This window comes from Nyctereutes procyonoides, unplaced genomic scaffold (assembly GCF_905146905.1).
Source record: "Nyctereutes procyonoides isolate TBG_1078 unplaced genomic scaffold, NYPRO_anot_genome, whole genome shotgun sequence".
In the NCBI taxonomy this organism is placed as follows: Eukaryota; Metazoa; Chordata; class Mammalia; order Carnivora; family Canidae; genus Nyctereutes; species Nyctereutes procyonoides.
The window spans coordinates 38,465,260-38,484,359 of record NW_026575126.1 but is presented as its reverse complement, the minus strand read 5'-3'; the positions used below and the strand labels follow the sequence as shown (position 1 = coordinate 38,484,359).

Genomic DNA, 19,100 nt, shown 5'->3' with positions numbered 1-19,100 from the left:
TATGGTCTGTGTTATGTGGTGTCTATGGTAGGTAGTATGTGCCATGTGTGTGGGATGTGTGTGTCATGTAGTATATGTGGTAATGTGATGTGTGTGTCAGGTATGATATGTGGTATGTGTGTGGTATATGGTGTGGTGGTGTGTATATGTGTGGTGTGTGGGACGTGTGTGGTATGTGATGTGTGTGGTATGTAGTATGCATATGTGGGTATGTGGTGTGTGTGGTATGTGTGTCATATGGTAAGTATGTATATAATGGGTATGTGGTGAGTACGTATGGGGTGGGTATGTGGTATGTACATCATGTGTGGTGTGGACAGTGGTATGTGTCACATGTGGTATATGTTATGTACGTATGTGGTGTTCGTGTGTTGTGTGATGTATATGTGTGTGGTGTGTGTAGCATGTGGTACATGTGGTTTGTGATGTGTCTGTCACGTGATTTCGGTGTGTATATGTTGTGTCATGTGTCTGGTATTTGACTGTGGTATACATGTATGTGGTATACATGTGGTATGTGGTTGTGTGGCATGTGGTATGTCTTTCATGTGTATTTGGTGTGTGTGTGCCATGTGTGGCATCTGGTGTGTGATATACATGTGTTGTGTGTGGTATATGATAGGTGTAGTGTGTATAGTATGTGGTATGTGGTGCTTGTATGTGTGAGTAGATGGGGTGTGTGTTTCATGTGTGGTATGTGGTGTAATGTGGTATGTGCATGTTGTGTGGTGTCTATGGTACTTGATGTATGTGTGGTGTGACTGGTATATGTTCTGTATGTCATGTGAGGGAAATGTGTGGTATGTTTGTGCATGTGTGTGGTATGTAATGTGTATGCATGTGATGGGTATGTGATGTGTGTGGTGTTTATGTATGCTATAATTTGTAGTATGTGATGGGTGCATCCTGTTGTATATGGTGTCTATGCGGGGGCTGTGATGTGTGTGACATGTCATATGTATGGTATGTGGTGTATGTGCCGTGTCTTATATGTGTGTACACTAAGGGGTATGTGATGTGTGTGGTATATATCATGTGTGTCTGCATGTGGTGTATGTGTATATTGCATACGTTTGTGTGTGGTCTGTATGGTGTATGTAGTATGTGGTATGTGGTGCATGTGTGGTATGAGGTGTGTATGTTATATGGTACATGTGTAGGTATGTGGTGTGTGTGGTGCATGTGTGGTATATAGTGTGTGTTGCATATGTGGCTTGTGTGTATATATGTGGACTGAGTGTGGTGTGTCTGTTGCATGTGTGGTATGTGGTATATATATATGTGGTGTGTATGGTATGTAATACGTGGTATACGTATATACGTGTGGTGTGAGTGTGGTATGTGTGGTGCATGTGTGGTACTTGGTGCATGTGTGTGTTATGTGTATCACTGCTTCCTGAGGTAGAGTCTCAGTATTATGAGTCCTATTAAAAAAAAAAAAAAGAGGGATCCCTGGGTGGCGCAGTGGTTTAGCGCCTGCCTTTGGCCCAGGGCGCGATCCTGGAGACCCGGGCTCGAACCCCACGTCGGACTCCCGGTGCATGGAGCCTGCTTCTCCCTCTCCCTCTGCCTATGTCTCTCTCTCTCTCTCTCTCTCTCTCTCTCTCTCTCTGTGTGTGTGTGTGACTATCATAAATAAATAAAAATTTTAAAAAAAAGGAATTCTTAACAAAGTTTAAAAAAAAAAAAAAAAAAGAGTGCTGTGATGTAGATAATTGTTTCAGCCCTGCTCCTTAGCCTTGGGGCCATATTTAGGGACATAAAATAGATTCCATGATCAGTCCCCGCCCCTAATCAGAAACAGCCCCTCTGTGCTGTCTGTGCACCCTGGTCCAGTCCTGTTGGCCACACTGGCCATTGGAAACTCCTGGCATCCTGTGGCTGCCGTAACAAATTACCACAAGGCGGGTGGCTTAAGACACAAATGTATGGCCTTGCCATTCTGGAAACCAGAAGTCTGAAGTAAGTCAGGGCCACGTGGTCTCTGAAGGCCCTTGGGGAGGACGGGTGCCAGGCCTTGTCCTGGATTCTTGTGGCAGCCGGCTCTCCTCAGAAGTCCTCAGCTGGTACCTGCATCACCCCGTGGCCTCTGTGGTCCCATGTGTCTCCTCTGTGTGTCCCTCTCCCTTTCCTCTCCTGATAAGGACGCAAGCCATCGGGTTTGGGCCCATCCTAATGATCACCTACAGAGACTCTTTCCAAGTAAGGTCAAGTCACAGGCACCAGGTTAGGACTTCAACACATCTTTTTTCTTTTTCTTTTTTTTTTTTTTTTTTAAGATTTATTTATGTACTGGGGAGGGGGGAATGAGCAGGAGAGGATGAGGGAGAGGGAGAGGGAATCCCCACCAGCCTCTCCACTGAGCATGGAGCCCAATGCAAGGCTCGATCTCACTATCCTGAGATCCTGACCTGAGCCAAAACCAAGAATTGGACCCCTTTTTTTAAAAAAAGATTTTATTTATTTATTCATGAGAGACAGATGCAGGGACACAGGCAGAGGGAGAAGTAGGCTCCCTGTGGGGAGCCCGACGCAGGACTCGATTCTCAACCCTCTGCAGGCTCACTGTCACCCCTGCAACTTCAGCGAAGCAGCTAGGGTCATAGTAACACCCGCCTGCTCTTGGATCTTTATCTGATGTCCTCCTCCCTGCACACAGTTCCTCACTCTTATAAACTCTTTCTGGAACAGTCTGTAAGTGAGAGGGGGCTGAAAATAACTTCGGCCTTGCAGACCCTGAAAAAGCACTGGGGGTCACCCAAGAGATTGCACTTAGAACCTTGGATCAGGGCAGCCCAGGTGGCTCAGCAGTTTAGCGCTGCCTTCAGCCCAGGGCCTGACCCTGGGGGCCTGGGATCGAGTCCCGCGTCTGGCTCCCTGTGTGGAGCCTACTTCTCCCTCTGCCTGCATCTCTGCCGCGTGTGCGCTCTCTCTCTAGCTCTCATTAATAAAGAAATAAAATCTAAAAAAAAAAAAAAAAGAACCTTGGATCAACAGACTTGACTTTTTGGCCCACTGCTTGTTTTTGGAAATAAAGTTGCGTTGGAAGCCATTAAAATGGTAGTTAATGGGCAGCCCCGGGGGCTCAGTGGTTTAGCACCACCTTCAGCCCAGAGTGTGATCCTGGAGACCCGGGATCAAGTCCCACACTTGGGGCTCCCTGCATGGATCCTGCTTCTCCCTCTGCCTGTGTCTCTGCTTCTCTCTCTCTTTCTCTCTGTGTCTCTCATGAATAAATAATTAAAAAAAAATGCTAGCTAGCAACCAAGCCCTTGTATGAGGTCATACTCCTTACTAAGCTCGTCAGCGTGGTAGGTTGAGTGTTAACCGTGTGCCTTCAGAGCGTAGCTAAGGGCCAGCTTGGCATTTCTGTGAAAATTAAGTTCAACATTTCTTAGTAAACAACTCTTTATAGGGGCACCTGGGTGGCTCAGTCAGTGAAGCAACTGCCTTAGGCTCAGGTCGTGATCCTGGGGTCCCCTGCTCAGCAGGGAGCCTGCTTCTCCTTCTGCCTCTGCCACTCCCCTGTGTGCTCACTTGCTCCCTTTCTCCATCAAATAAAACAGTAAGATTTTAAGAACAAAACAAAAACAGCTTTTTATATCTTCTAGCTGATTTCAATATTGATTAGCCAGAAATTCCCAAAATAGCTGTCTCTTTATAATACGGAATTTACCTCTTGCCTGTTGTAGGGTGAGCATGTGTCCGATACACATATTGAGAGGTCATTCCGGGTCACTTCCTTGTGCTGGCACCCGACACGACCAATACTTGCTGTTGGCTGGGAGACTGGGGAAGTGACGGTGTTTAATAAGCAGGACAAGGAGCAGCACGCGGTCCCCCCGACACATACCACCGACATCACCGTTCTCAAGTGGAGCCCCAACGGCAACTGCCTTGTGTCAGGGGACAGGGTAAGCAGACGTGATTGACGCTGATGCCAGATCTCTACACTTCCCTTTCAGTGCTCTTTGGGACACATGTTGGGAAGGCTGTTAAAGACCAAAATTTTAGAAATATGTGGTTGCTGAGTTCAGTTGATCTTGCTGTATGTCATGGCAGATTCTATGGAAGAATCATATGGAAGCATAGGTTTGCAAATTGCAATCTACCATCCCACGCTGTAGCAGAGGTGGGTCTGTAATTATTTAAGTTAACTTTTCTAGGAAACTATATTCATAAAGGCAGAGTGACTGTTTCAGGTATTATCACTTTCATGGCTCCCCTGAATCACTAGCTTCCCTAAGCTTGCTTCTTCATTCCTGGGAGTCCCTGGTCCTTGCTGTATAGCTCAGGGCTTCTTCCCCATGCCACTTTGCCCCCAGGGAACATTTGAGCCAAAACCAAGAAGATATTTTTTGTTGTCAGAGTGGTGGCGGGGCGGGGCATGTCCTGGGATCTAGTGGGTGAAGACGAGGGACACTGCTCAACATCCTGTAATGCATAGGACAGACCCCACATCAGAGAATTTTCCAGCCTAAAGTGTTAATCATTGCCAGGTTGAGAAACCGTGGTCTCTACCTAAATTGATTCACAGACCTAGGGCAGAAATTTTACGACATGCTGATTCGTGTCACACGTGCCAGGTAGCACGTTTATGTGTCTCAAAGTCCGAAAAGTATGAAAAGGAATATATATCGTGACGAGACTCTCCAACCCCGCCCCATCCACTCCTTTCCCCTCCCACCCACTCTCCAGTGCCCACAGCTTCATGAAGCTTCTCCTGTTTCTTCAGATGCTCACCAGCACATACAAATGCATTCTTTCCCCAATTTCCAGTTTTGAAAAATTACGAACTTTTACAGGTATTGAAAGAATAGCATAGGGAACACCGTATATCCTTTATGTAAATTCACTAGTTGTTAACCATTTTGTTACATCTGTTTTCTATTTTTTATCCTCTATTTTTTTCTATTTCTCTCAATTTTTTCTATTTGAGTTTGTAACAGATATCATACCGCTCCCCACCCCAGTCCTTTGCCATTGCTCTCTTAAGGACAAGCATCTCCACGTAGCTGTGCCATGGCTTTCACTTTCTGGAAGACTGGCACTAAAGTCGGCACCCGGCGTGTAGGCCACTTCCTAATTTCTCCAGTTGTCCTGTCACATCTGTGGTGGATTTTGTCCTAATCTGGAGTCTGGTCAAGGACCATGCCTTGTGTTTCACTGTTCATTCTCTTTAGTTTTCCTTAATTATGAACTGTTCCCTGGTCTTGTCCTGTCCTCCTCTCTTGTGTTTGGTCTTTGGTGACCCCAACATTTGGAGGAGTCCAGACTGGTTATTTTATAGAATGTCCTTCAGTTGAGACTTGCTGGATCGTTTCCTCGCAGTCCTCTTTAGACGAGGCAGTTTGGGCTGGAAATACCACACGGAGTGTACAGTCTCCTTCGTCTTCACAGAAGTGACAGTGCATGATGTGCACTGCCCGTTTTCTGGCTTTTTCATTTTACGCCTACCTTGCACACATCTCCACATTTGTTCACTGTGAGCTTCCTTCCATCTGAGCCTGTAGTCAGTCCGTGAGCCTGTTACCATGTCCTTTGCCAGCTCTTGCTGATAAGCACTTTGATGGTTTTCAGTCTTTTGCTAAACAGAGGTGCCGTGGGTAACCTTCTACTTATGTTGTTTCATGCATGGGGAAGTTCAGAGAAACTCCTCAAAGTGAGGTGGCCAGGTCTCAGGGCATGAGCATTAGTGGTGGGTGCCCAAGCTTCCTTCTGTGGGGCTACTTCCAGCTCCCACCTACACACTAGTGTGTCCCCCATAGACAGCTGGACCCAAATTCAGAATCTTACTGACAAAAGTGCCATGTTAGAATGTCCTAGTTTGCATTTCTCTCGCTATAAAGAGCGACAATTAATTGGAAGAGCCAGTTATGTATCCTTTCTGATCAAATTACTTGCCCATTTTGGTATCAATTTGTTCCCCTTTTTTCTAGATTTTTCTTGTTTTTCAGTTCAGTTCCCACCTAATGACATTGCCTGCCCTCAGACTTCTAGTTCCTTGGTGATCTTTCCCCTCTCCCTGCTGTGGGACACTCAGCAGATCCTCTGTAGGAATGAAAGAACTCGATATCATCAAATTTTATCTTAATCTTGACTATATTAAGAAATCGCTTATAAAGCAGTTTCCTCAGGCATGCAAGTAAACCCAGGTTTGTCCTCTCGAAGCCCTTTGAGTCAAAATATTTAAGAACAGAAATCCTGGTCCTTCCAAGAAAATCTAAGGTGGCACTAGTCCTGATTTAATAACAGGTTCAAGCAGGAAGAGAAGTAACAAATTAATGAGCACTTAGAGTGCTGCACCGCCGAGAGCCCTCCTTACCAGGCTTGACTGAGGGTCTTCATCTCCCGCCAGAGACTGTTTTGGTTAGGGTGTGTTTGGTTACCAGTGAAACCAACCCAAACTACCTGAAGTAAGGGGGGGACACTTAATCTGAGGCTAGTGGAATGTCTCACAGTCTCCAGGACAGGAGGACAGCTGGCTTCAGGACGTCTAGACCAAGAGTGGGGTACCAGTGGGCATACATGTTCCTGCAGTGTGCCCCTTGTGCCACAGCCATCTCTCTCCCCTGTCTCACCCCGTTCACAGGGCAGCACCCTTAGCTGCTGGAAACTAAGGCATTCACCCTACCATCCACCCAGAGACACCATCCCCTCCTCTGTCCCAAGCCCAGCTTGGGGCCAGTGACCACATGGGCACAGTCAGCCTGGAAAAGGGGCACTGGGCGGATGCTGCCCAAAGTGTCCATTAGAAGAAGCTCCATAGTAAAGGTGAAAACAGCACCTGGAACAAGTCTTGTTTCCCTGCACACTCACAGAGCTGGGTGCGAGCATCAGGACACCTCGTACATGGCGATACAGCTCTGGACAGCTTCAGTGTAAACTATTAAAGAACTTCTATTAGGTTCCCAGAGCCAGTTCCAGCATGGTGGCAGTTGGGATTCCTCAGATACCATGGGGTGCCCACAGTGCAGCTCAGTCCTGACACCGTGCACCCAGAGACAACATCAGCCCCACAGATGAGGGGCTCAGCCCCACCTAACCACCCCCACCGCCACCCCAGATGCCATTCCCCAGTCCTGTGCTTCTGACTACAGGCTACAGTGGAAGACCCCCTCCTCAGGCTCTTCCAGTTGGGCTAGAGTGGCTCAGGCTCATGTTATCAGTTTATCAGAGGGTGGGATAGAGGAGACGAATCTACAGCTGGATGAAGAGATACACAGGGCGAGGCCTGGGGCGGGCACAGAGCTCCCAGGGGTCTCCAGGCGCCACTCCCCCCACACCGCCAGGTAGTCAGCTACCTGGAAGCTCTCTGAACCCAGTCCTTTTGGGTCTTTATGGAGGCTTCACTGTGTAGTCCTGATGGACTGTCATTGGTCATTTGCGATGGATTCAATGGGATGGGGTGGGGGAGCTGTCCCCTCCCTGGAGGTCGGGGTGGGCCTGAAACTTGAGCCCTCTGATGAGCAGTTGGTCATCCTGGCAGCCCACCCTGCTCTTGAGTGGAGCCCCGAAGTCCTCTTCAGTTGCTCTTGCATAGGGCTGATTTCTTGCCTTCAGGAGTAACTTTCTTGCCTTCCGGGGGGACTTGTCTAAGTCTGATTGCATAAAATTGTGTTGAGTAAACTTGCCGTCAGGAGGATGAGACTACTCAGGGTTTGTCTCCAGTCTAACCCTGGTTATCTAGAAACCTGAGGTAGAGCACATTCGACTCATTGTAACTTTTCTGAGAGATTTACTGTGCAAATTGCTTTTTAAGGCCAATGTTACAGTTGATCCTCATAGTTGATTCTCAAACAACTTGGAGGTTCAGGGTATCATCTCCCTCCCAGTCAGAAATCAGTAGAACTCTGGCCCCCCCTGAAACTTACCTACTAATGGCCTACTGTTGACTCGAAGCTCTGCCAATAACATAAATAGTCAATTAACACATATTTTGTGGGGACACCTGGGTGGCTCAGTGGTTGAGTGTCTGCCTTTCGGCTCAGGTCATGATTCTGGGGTCCTGGGATCGAGTTCCGCATCTGGCTCCCTGTGAGGAGCCTGCTTCTCCCTCTGCCTGTGTCTCTGCCTCTCTCTCTGTGTGTCTCTCATGAATAAATAAAATCTTTAAAAAAACAGACACATAATTTGTGTGTCGCATGTATTACGTACTGTTCTGACGATGAAGTAGGCTAGAATAAAGAAAATGGTAAGAACCTCATAAGGAAGAGCAAATACATTTAGAGCATTATACTGTGTTTGCCGCGAAAATTCCACATACAAGTGGACCCACGAAGTTCAGACCCGAATTGTTCAAGGATCATCTGCATTCGGAAACCACAATTCCTATCTGCGATACAGTCATCCTCCCTGGCCTGCCTGTGGGGATGTTGGAGTACCTGCGGATTGAAAGAAGGGTAGGAGGGAGAGTGCAGGCACTCCTTTGTCCACTGACCTTGAATGGGAGGAGCACCTTGAGGGTCGCTTGGGCCTCAGAGCAAAGGGCCCCTTGCAAATGGATTCAGATGGAAGTAGTGCTCTTTGGGAAAGTGTAGCTTGCATCCCAGCCAGAGGCCTCCCGGGCCGGTGCTGATGGCACTGTCTCTCCACCGTTACCTCTAGCTCTGGTTGGCATCCTCAGTTTGAGAACTTGATGACTTAAAAACTGAACGTGTGGTATACCTGGCACCCAGATGCTGGTTTCTTTGGGTTTCCTCCAATAACAGGAGCCAGGGCTCCTTGGAGAAATGGCTGATTGTAGGACTGGGGCCAGTGAACCTAAAGAATCTGTAGCACCAAAAAATAATAATAATAATAATAAAAAATAAAAATAAAAAATAAAAAAAAAGAATCTGTAGCACCAGAAAGATAGGAAGTGCTCGCAAAACCCTCAGTAAAACTCTCAGTACGCCGTGTGTCAGAGGCCCACAGGAGCTAACGGAAGACCTCCAGTGGCCAAAGTTGGAACATCAACATAAACAAAGCAATGCTAGATTGTAACCTGAAGTCAAGTCAATGTCTGTGACATCAGTCATGGTATAACTGTGTGGTTTAATAATTAAGTCAGTGGTGGAGAAGAGACAGATCTCCATGCTGAGGAACCCCAAATGATTTATGTAGATGGTTCATGCCCGAGGAGGTGACTTCCTTCCAAACAGTACAGGACTGAAAGGAGGAGAAAGAAGGACGTCACTGGGGCCAAGGTCACAGATGAGACCTCAGCCGGGAGGGGAGGGGCAGCAGCTGCACAGACATGTCACGGCAACGACACCGATCCTGACATGCCGTGACAAGAAGGGCACGTGATCTCTGGCCTTCTCCCCAAACCCACAGCCCAGTCCAGTCGTGAGAAGGGCATGAGCCGAGTCCCAGTAGAGGGACGTCCGCAGCAGCCCTGCGCAGTCCTCAACGCCGGAGGGTCAGAGACGCTATCCCTGCCCAGAGAGGCCTAAGAAGATGTGACACCCCAATGTTCTGTGGCTCCCGAAGGGGATCCTGAGACAAAAAGCGGGCATTAGGGAGGAACTGAGGAAATGTAACTAAAGCACAGTTCTAGTTAATACAGTAGGTCAGTATCGGCTGATTGATCCTGAGAGCTGTACCACATGAGTACGATCTGCTAATAGGAGAAGCTCAAGGTAGGCAATGGGACTTCTCTGAATGATCTCGCCACTTTTTTTTTTAAGATTTTATTTATTTATTTGAGAGACAGTGAGTGAGAGAGAGAGCAGATGAGCAGGGACAGAGGGAGAGGGAGAAGCAGACTCCTCGCTGAGCAGGGAGCCCGATGTAGGACTTGATCCCAGGACCCCAAGATCATGACCTGAGCTGAAGGCAGGTGCTTAACATACTTAGCCACCCAGGTGCCCCAACCTTGCCACTTTTTACAAATCTGAATCTATTCTAAAATTGAGGTTTTTTGGGGGTTTTTTTGTTTTTTTTTTTTAATTTTTATTTATTTATGATAGTCGCACAGAGAGAGAGAGGCAGAGACACAGGCAGAGGGAGAAGCAGGCTCCATGCACCGGGAGCCCGACGTGGGATTCAATCCCGGGTCTCCAGGATCATGCCCTGGGCCAAAGGCAGACGCCAAACCGCTGCGCCACCCAGGGATCCCTAAAATTGAGTTTTAAAAGCTGGACATGTGACTGTTGTTCTCTCCAGGGAAAGCAGAGGGCACACAGAAAGGCTTCTGGTTTCTTCGTGGAATATTTTTTAATGATTTGTAGTCAGCAGTGCATGTGTAGCAGTTTTGTAGTTTTGTTGAAGAGGAACGAGCCTGTGTGCAGTGGCACACCATAACTCTTGCTTTACACTGGTCACTCTGTGAGAATGTGTCTCCTCCCCACGGTGTTGGGTTTTCCAGCTTGGTGTCCTGCTCTTGTGGAGGTTGGACCAAAGAGGTCGAGTACAAGGGACGCCCCTGCTGAAACACGACCACGGAAAACCCCTAACTCACTGCATCTTCCGGCTCCCCCCTCCTGGCAAGTAAGTAGAGCTCATGTGGTGGCCTTATCTCTACTTCCCTTGGGGCTGGTGCGGGGCAGGCCGTGGCTCCTCCTTACCGAGTCATAGCCTCCGGCTGCTCTGAGCACATCTGACAACACCTTCCTAGAAGGAATCCTGACTTCCCGTCATGTCTGCCTTTCAAAGGGACCTTGTTCAGTTGGCGAAGGCAGCTGTGAGCGGTGACGAGAGAGCCCTGGACATGTTTAACTGGAGGAAAAGTGGCTTTGGAAGTTTCCTGAAAATGGGATCTCAAGAGGGACTATCATTCTTTGTCAGCTTGATGGATGGTGAGAGACTTAGGTGGGGATTCTAGGATGAGGAAGCATTGTAGGGTCTGGTAAGGATTTTAAACAAAGAGATGATGTTTCTGCATCAAACAGAAGGCTATGTGTGTGCCCGTTGTGGAGAAATGCGTTAGCAGCCCTCGCTGGCTACTTATCCAGTGTTCAAAGAAGGGCCTCACTTTGTCCTGATAGAGACGAATGGGCTTTGCTTGCATTCAAAGGGCTCTCATGACGGGGCTGCCCGTCAGCAGACTCCCTGACTGCTCACGTGGGCAGCTCCTGGCAGGACGGACAGTGCCGTGGTCCTGCTGCCCACTCTGCGTGATGGGGAAGCACCCTTACCTCTCATTGTTTGGCTGAGCTTAGGAGGGAGAGCGGCGGGCGGGACGGGCGCGGGCTTCGTCTGCAGCCACCAGCCAGCCTTGGCAGATGGTCAGTGTCGAGTCCACCTTCTGGACTCGGAATCCTCCGCGTCAGCAGGGAGACAGGCCAGTGATAGCCGATAAGTGCAGTATGGGGTAAGGGGACAGAAGAGTGGTTTACGCTCGTGGAGGACACTCACACATATGTGTGCTGCAGAAGCGAGATTAAGGAAGTGAGCTTCCCGAAGATGCTGAGGTTCTGGAGGACGGTTTCCACGCAACTCAGCCCTGATGGGAAAAGAGAGCAGAGGATAGCTGCCAGGGGCTGGGGCTTTTGTCACTTTTCAAATAGAGATACCTTTGTTTCTGGAGATAAGGGGACAGCTGGTGGAGAGAACTTTGAGGAAGTCCTGAGGGATAGGAGTGGTCATGGAGCCTCGGGCAGTGTGGGGAAGATGCTAGCACAAGGCCCCCCTGGCAAGGAGTCAAGAAGATGGTGTGCAAAGAGGGCCCAGCAGACAGGTGTGCAGTGGGGACAGGCCAGGCTCTGGCAGGGTCGGTCCTGTCCCTTAGGCAGCAGCTGTGGGCTTCGGGGACAGATCTCCCCTTGTCAGACCGCTGCCTGCAAGCTCACTGCAAATATCAGCTGCGTGAACACGTTGAGAGTGTGTCGCCAAGCCTGCCACCGATGCTCACTGAGGCAGAGGCAGTGCCGGCGTGGTCGTGTCGTGCCGACCATGGGCCCCTGCACAACCTCGAGCCTGCCAGTTGAATGGGAAGCCAAGTATTCCCTGGAAACAGCTAAAAGGAGGCCAGGAGAATGAGGAGGTTTGCGCGGCCAAGATGAGTTGCTTCAGGCACTCCCAGGAGACTCCTCCCAGATTCAGAAGTCCAAAGGGAACCTGGAGGGCAAGGAGGACTTGGCAGGCCAGGCAGGGCAAGGGAAGAGAGGCCTCTGGGGTGGGACGCATGCCTATGGATACAAAGAGTGCCAGCAGGAAAGCCAGCCATGTGGGAGGGCCATCGCTTGGGCCTCAGCAGGTGGCACCCCGGAGAATGGACAGCGGGGTGAAATGGTGGAAGTGACCTCAGAGACGGCCTGGGAGGTCATGTGCGGATGTTTTTAAAATGTTTTATTTGTGAATTTTTATGATGAAGATGTTTATTTTGCAAAGGTCTGTAAGTAGATATGAGTGCCGCAGGCAAGTGCCATGCCCCCTGGACTGACCCCTTTGCCCTTAGGGACAGTGCTCTACGTGGATGAGAAAGGGAAGAGCACCCAGGTGGCATCCACAGACAGCTCCATCCAAACGCTCTTCTACATCGAGAAGAGGGAGGCCCTGGTGGTGGTCACGCAGAACCTGCTACTGTCTCTGTACGCGGTGAGGCCCGAGGGCAAAGCAGAGGAAGTGATGAAGGTAGGCGGGACAGTGGGCAGCAGGCCTCGGCCAGGGCCAGGCCGAACCTGCCACACCACGCCGACAGAGCTGTCCAGTGGCATCACCTACACGGCGCGGTTGCCAGGAGCTTTGCAGGCGTCACTGGACAGGAGTGGGAGGCTCTGGGCTCGCTCAGGCCTGCGCCCCCTCGAGTGGTTGGCTCACAGCCTGTATATTCTCCTGTGACATAGAAGAACCGCTTACCTTGCCATGGCTCATTTGACCTCGGGGTGGAAATAGGTGGGACAGGGACATGATCTGGCTTCCCATCTGTGCGTAGATGAGCGTCCTTGCTTCTATCACAGCTGTCCCTGGCCCAAGCACACATATAGGTGGTTTTGCCTGAGGGTCAGTCTCCCTCCTGGGTAGCAGATGTTTGGCTGTGGCTCCTGGGAAACAGTGAGACCCCCGTGCAGGTGCCTCTCAGCTCCACCCTGGGCTCTTGCTGATGGGAGGATGCTGTGGGGCATGCCCCGGCACTGGATGCTGCTCGAAGTGTGCAACTCACCAAGCTGCCCTCCCTGCCCTCCTGGTTCCCTGGTTTGTACCAGAGGAATCTGTGTTCCTCCGAGAATTCTGGACTTTCCCTAAAGATACTCTTGTAGATTACAGAGCTGATTGATTTTTGTAAGTCGGTGTTCACACTGGCATTTCTGTGTTCCTGGCACAATAGTTGGAAATAGAGTCCCTGAGTCCCGTGGACCTGGGTTCAGATCCCCTTGAGCCGCTCACTGGCTGGGGGGCCCTGGGCAGGTTTGTTCTCTGCAGAACGGGGTCGAGACAGCTGCTCGGGAGATGTGGTCAGGCCCGAACTCGGCTCAGCTTGGTGGTCACTTACCAGGTGCCATGCCCACAGCAGCTGTAATTATTAACCACTTAATACCCAACAAAGAGTAGTACTGCAGAGTCAAGGCCACCTTCCCCATGTCCACACCCACGCTGCACCTGCCCAGCTGTCAAGTCTCCACCAGGGCACCACACACGCCAGCGACACCGGGCTGGTGAGAGCAACATGCTTCTTTTGGGTTATTTCTCGTTATCAGGTGAAGTTGAGCGGGAAGACAGGTTGCCGGGCAGACATCGCATTGATTGAAGGCAGCGTGCTTGTGACCGCCATAGGGGAACCTGTTCTCAGGTAAGAGCCTGGCTCCTCAGTGAGCACTGCCATTAACATCCAGTCTCTTTGGAGTAACATTCTTATTGGAGTATAGCATACATACAGAAAAATACGGATTATAATGACCTTTCACAAATTGGACACGTCCATATAACCAGGTCTGAGATTGAAAAGCAAAGATACCACAGACCCCAGGCATCCCCACTCCGCCCTCACAGTGTAGGCTCCTCCCTGTCCTGATGTCTGTGTGTGGATCTTTGACCTGTTTTTTTTAGCTTGGTGTAAATGGAATCATGTGTTGTGTTTACTTATCCAGCTACTTCAGTTCTGTGTGATGTGTGGGGGGGGGGAGTCCCTCATGTTACTGCATGTGGTTGGAGTCCCTTCATTCTCGTGAGCTGGTGTCACACACCAGCCCCCTGCTCCCTTTGATTACAAACATGGCATTGGATAGAAGTAAACATATTGCTGGCAGTCCGTTCATATCAGAGTCCCAAGGGCTTGCTTGCTTCCAGATGGCTCTGCAAGTTGAGCAGGACCCTCAGGGCTGAGGGCAGCCACTGACACGGCCCCTGAAGGGAGCTCTCTTCCTTTTATTGTAGATTCTGGGATCTAGAAGGTGGAGAGAATTACGTGCTGAGTCCAGCAGAGAAGTTTGGTTTTGAAAAAGCTGAGAATATAAACTGTGTTTCTTACTGTAAAACCAAAGGTGAGACTTCTCCGGCAGGTGCAAGAGTGGGAGGGAGGTGGCCTCAGCCTCGCTCTGGGGGCTGCAGAACGATGACAGGACTGCAGCTCTTCAAAGAATGGCGAATCGGTAGTGACAATGAGTCACTTGAACAGAGTCACTTGGAAATGAGAAAGTGACAGTACAACTTTGCTTGCATACATGAAGGCCAAGGGGCTGGCTCGAAAGGGTGACCAACCTAGTTACATGCAGTTGACCTCTCTTCTCTCTGGAAACCACAAGAAAAAGTGTGGGAAACATTAAAAATACTTGTGTATGTCCTTGTATGCATGGGTGTGTGCGTGCGCGTGTGTGTATGTACAGAGGAGGCCAGAGAAACAGGAGAAGATGTGCCTGCTGAGCGCTAAGTGCCATGCTAGCCCTGGGGAAGCAGCCCCGAACAAGCGGACTGCCCTGGACAGGCAGACAGGCCCCTGGTCTCCTGGAGACTGACAGAAAATAGCACCAACACCCCCCAGCACCATCCTCCCAGGTGGGAACAGGTACAGAACTGGAGGTCACTGGGCAGGGGGCTGATGCCCGGATATTTCAGAGCCATGGTCAGGGAAGAGAGATTCCTATTGCTTTTAACCTTCCACTCAATTCCCGTGAACTTTGTTTTTACCGATAGGTCTTCTGGCAGCGGGCACCGATAAAGGGCGAGTAGCCATGTGGAGAAAACTGCCAGGCCCCCAGAGCAGCCGAATGGCAGAGGGCAAGGACAGGTGGATTTTTCAGACCCCTAGTGAGCTCGAAGGCAACATCACACAGATTAAGGTACAAGCCACCAGGGTGCAGGGCGCTCTCATCCTGCAAAAGTGGAGGAAGTGATTGGTTTTTAACTATTTTTGTCAGTTATGCACCTTAAGACTATGTAAAAATAACAACAATAGAATAAAGGGCTTTGGGCTTTCAGATTGTGGGTCTGGGATTGTGGCCGTCTAGTCATCTGTATCTTGCCTGTGTACCCATCCCTTTATCACCTATCTACCTACCCTGAAAGCAGCTTTATCCAGCTCTGTAGCATACCTATTTTGCTCAACCACTGAGCCACCCAGGTTTCCCCCAATTTTCTTTTAGTATATTCAGAGTTTCGCAGCCATCACAATACCTCTTAGACCACTATCAGCGCCCCAGAAGGAGAGCCTGTGTGTGTCGGCAGTTCCCCCACCCCCACTCTTCCTCTGTGCAGACACTCCTCTGCTTTCGGTCCCTGTGGGCTCACCTGTCTGGGCATGTTGTAGACATGGATGCGTGCAATCCGTAGCTTTTTAGTCGGGTCTCTGTCACCGAGCATCATGTTTTCCAGGTTTGCCCACTCGGCAGCACATGGCAGCAACACGTTGCTTTTATGGCTGAGTAGCACCCATGGCAGGGACAGGGATGGGGACAGACTACCTTCTGTTACCCTTCCAGCTGTCTGCAGACACTTGGGTTGTTTCCACATTTGGACTTTGTGAACTCTGCTACTGTGAACATTTGTGTACAACTTTCATTGTGGACTTAATGATTTTATTTCTCTTGAGCATATGCTTTTTTTCCTTGTAAATACTGTCTTTCTGGTGATGGTCCGTATTTGGGGGCCTTGGGCATGTGGATGGTCTCCTTTGGGGCATGTTGCAGCTGTTTGCTTGTTTATTTGTTTAGTGACTTGTTGGGACCACTGTAGTGGTGTTTCTTTCCCCTGCAGTGTGAGCCTCTGACATCACTTCTCACAGGGCTGGCCTTGGGCATGTGGATGGTCTCCCCAATGGCTCTGGGGGCTGACTGTCCTGTCCCCTGAGCTGCTGAGCTTTCTGCCTCCCCAGGTGCTGGCCGATGGCTCTATGGTTTCCTGCAGCACCCCCGGGCATCGCTTGCACCACAGTCCAGTCCCATGAGATTTGGGCAGGTGTGTTCTTTGAGTTCAGGGTTTATGGTTTGTTCTGACTGAGGAAGATTCCTCCTAGGTGTGTCCTTCTCCAGTTCCCTCTGATCAGTGGTCTGGCCTGCTGTGGAGTTTGTAGCGCTCAGGAAGCTTCCAGCCTCCTCTTCAAGCTTACCACCATTAAAACCTCCAGTCTCTTGAAGAGCATCCTTAGGTTTGGACTTATCCACACTGTGTTTCAAATGAGGTCACTTTCTTTGAGGAACCTGTCAGAGCTCTCTATTCCTATGGACTGCATCTCCCCTTGGGGGAAAAAAAATCTGAGTCACTGCTCCAGAGCTTGGGTGTGGGGACAGTGGCCGCCTCTCTGTGAGCAGGGAGCTGGACACAGCAGCCTCTGGTCTTCTCAGGTAGCCTCTCCCAGCACGGAGCATCTGCAGTGTGAGCGAGCTGGGGCAAGGGCATGGGGGCCCAGTGTTCTCAGGCACCCTGTGAGTCCAAGGGACCCCACCCTCCACAGCATGGAGTTGGGGAAATGAGAAACGCTGCCCAAGAAGATGCTGTAGCCCCACCTGGGTGCTGAACAGGGAGCCGACCTCTTGGCCATGCCTGCCCAGGGGAGCTCCTGCATGCCAAGTGGGAAAGGCAGGACAGCGGGGGTCATAGACACTGTTCTTACCAGATTTAGCAGATTTTCCTAAACTGTGTTGCCTCACACGTGATTTCTGGAGAACGAGGTGACTATTTCCTCCTACTTTCCCCCAGTTCTGCCTGTTGCCACCTCAGGGTCCTCACCTGTCTCTCACCCCTGCTGAGTATAATCCTCTGAGACAGAATCTATTTAATCCTGCTGAGCCATGAAAGGAAGATGTACCTAGCAAATCACTGAGGGCACCGCAGAGCACTTTGGGGGTTACCTTTAGAGCCTCCTCTCAGGCCACAGGTAAAAATAGCTTCTGGATGAATTAGTTGAATATCTTAACTAAGTCAAAATAAATAGCTCAAAATAGCATAGAATATTAACAGATCTGTAGAGAAAGTACAACTTTCTCAGATGTGAAGTAATAGGAAGAGCCACACTAATTTTCCTAAAGGACGTAAATGAGAAACCAAGTACAGGGTGACACGTGCATACCGTGTTACTTAAAGAGAAGCTTTAGTTTTATAAGAGTGTTATTTCTTCCCAAGTAAATGTACAGGTTACTATACATCCAGTAAAAATAATAACGCTTTTCTTTTCTGGGAGAATTCAACAAAATAAACTCATCTAGGAGAGCACAGGGCCAAATAAAAAAATGTATAGAGAGGGATCCCTGGGTGGCGCAGCGGTTTGGCGCCTGCCTTTGGCCCAGGGCGCGATCCTGGAGACCCGGGATCGAATCCCACATCAGGCTCCCAGTGCAAGGAGCCTGCTTCTCCCTCTGCCTGTGTCTCTGCCTCTCTCTTTCTCTCTCTCTCTGTGTGACTATCATAAATAAAAAAAAATTAAAAAAAATGTATAGAGAATCAGAACATTTCCGAATTACAAACCAGAATATATCTCGAAACTGTAGCAATTAATTAAAACAGTATGTGCTTACTCGGGAATGGATAAACATATCACTGGAATGGAGTAGGAAATCCCAGAACAGACTGAGAAAGATTTGGAAGTTTAATATGAAATTACGAAAGCAGCATTTCACATCACCGGGGAGAGCCAGATAATTTAATACGTCATGTCCACTAGCTCTCCATTTGTAAAATATAAACATCCCTAAATTAACAACCAGTAAGAACAGACACAAGACAGGGGTGCCTGGGTGGCTCAGTCAGTTGGGCATCTGCCTTTGGCTCGGGTTATGATCCCAGGGTTCTGGGATCAAGCCCCACGTCATTGGGTTTTCTGCTCAGCGGGAGCCTGCTTCTCCCTCTCCCTCTGCCTGCTACTTCCCCTGCTGTGGGTGTGCTCTCGCGTTCTCTCTCTCTCTCTCTCTCTCTCAAATAAATAAAATCTTTTTTTAAAAAAGACAGACATGAGACAGAAGAGCCATGTAAGTGTTTGCCCATTGCGTTACAACTTGGGTGTCAGTATTATAAAATTTTCTAAAGTATATATTTTATGCTAGTAAATTTTTAAATCAGTTTACACTGATGAGAGGAAATAGTGCCAGGAAAATTGTTGATGAACCCTGTGTTTATAACACTTTCCTGCCTGCATCTCCCTTCTCTTTGTTCATACTTTTGTCTCTGTCCCTGTGGCATGGAATGAAGTGGGGCTCCCGGAAGAGCCTCCTAGCAGTGAACAACATGAGCTCCGTGGTGATCCTCAGCGAGCAGGCCATGTCTTCACACTTCCACCAGCAAGTGGCCGTGGTGCAGACTTCCCCAAGCTTACTTAGTGTGTCCTTCCTGTCCACGGGGGTGACACACAGCCTGCGTATAGACATGCACGTCAGTGGAGTGTTCACCACCAAGGTGACTACAAGGGTGGCCATGGGGTTGACAAAGGACCTGGCCGGTTTTCTGGGTTGTTCAGGGTGGTAAGGGGTCTGGGTGGCAGGTCTCTTCTTAATTTCCATGATTTTTTTTTAGGATGCCATTGCTGTCTGGAACGGAAAACAGGTGATGGTCTTTGAGCCTTCTGGAGGCACATTACGGAATGCAGGTAGGAGTCTTATTCCCTAGAGGGGGCTCATAGCAGCCTGCTTTATTTTCTGACCATCCAATGGGGGTATTGGTGCCAGTGCTGTGGGCAGGGGTTTGACAGAGGACCACCAGGAGCCCCTTGTGTCAGTCCTTCGACCTGTCCTCTGGCTCCATGCTGCTGGGCA

General features: G+C 49.5%; 1 protein-coding gene across 7 annotated transcripts in view; it reads left to right on the top strand.

Moving 5' to 3' along the window:
- IFT140 (intraflagellar transport 140) overlaps window positions 1-19,100 on the top strand; it is an 82,444-nt gene that overhangs the window by 4,119 nt on the left and 59,225 nt on the right. For all 7 annotated transcript variants that reach the window (XM_055341108.1, XM_055341107.1, XM_055341106.1 and 4 more), the window contains 9 exons: window positions 3,693-3,914; window positions 10,352-10,473; window positions 10,639-10,781; window positions 12,383-12,558; window positions 13,623-13,714; window positions 14,299-14,405; window positions 15,055-15,200; window positions 18,541-18,744; window positions 18,862-18,934. In XM_055341108.1, coding sequence (XP_055197083.1) covers window positions 3,693-3,914; window positions 10,352-10,473; window positions 10,639-10,781; window positions 12,383-12,558; window positions 13,623-13,714; window positions 14,299-14,405; window positions 15,055-15,200; window positions 18,541-18,744; window positions 18,862-18,934 — 1,285 coding nt within the window. The remainder of the gene's footprint in view (window positions 1-3,692; window positions 3,915-10,351; window positions 10,474-10,638; window positions 10,782-12,382; window positions 12,559-13,622; window positions 13,715-14,298; window positions 14,406-15,054; window positions 15,201-18,540; window positions 18,745-18,861; window positions 18,935-19,100) is intronic.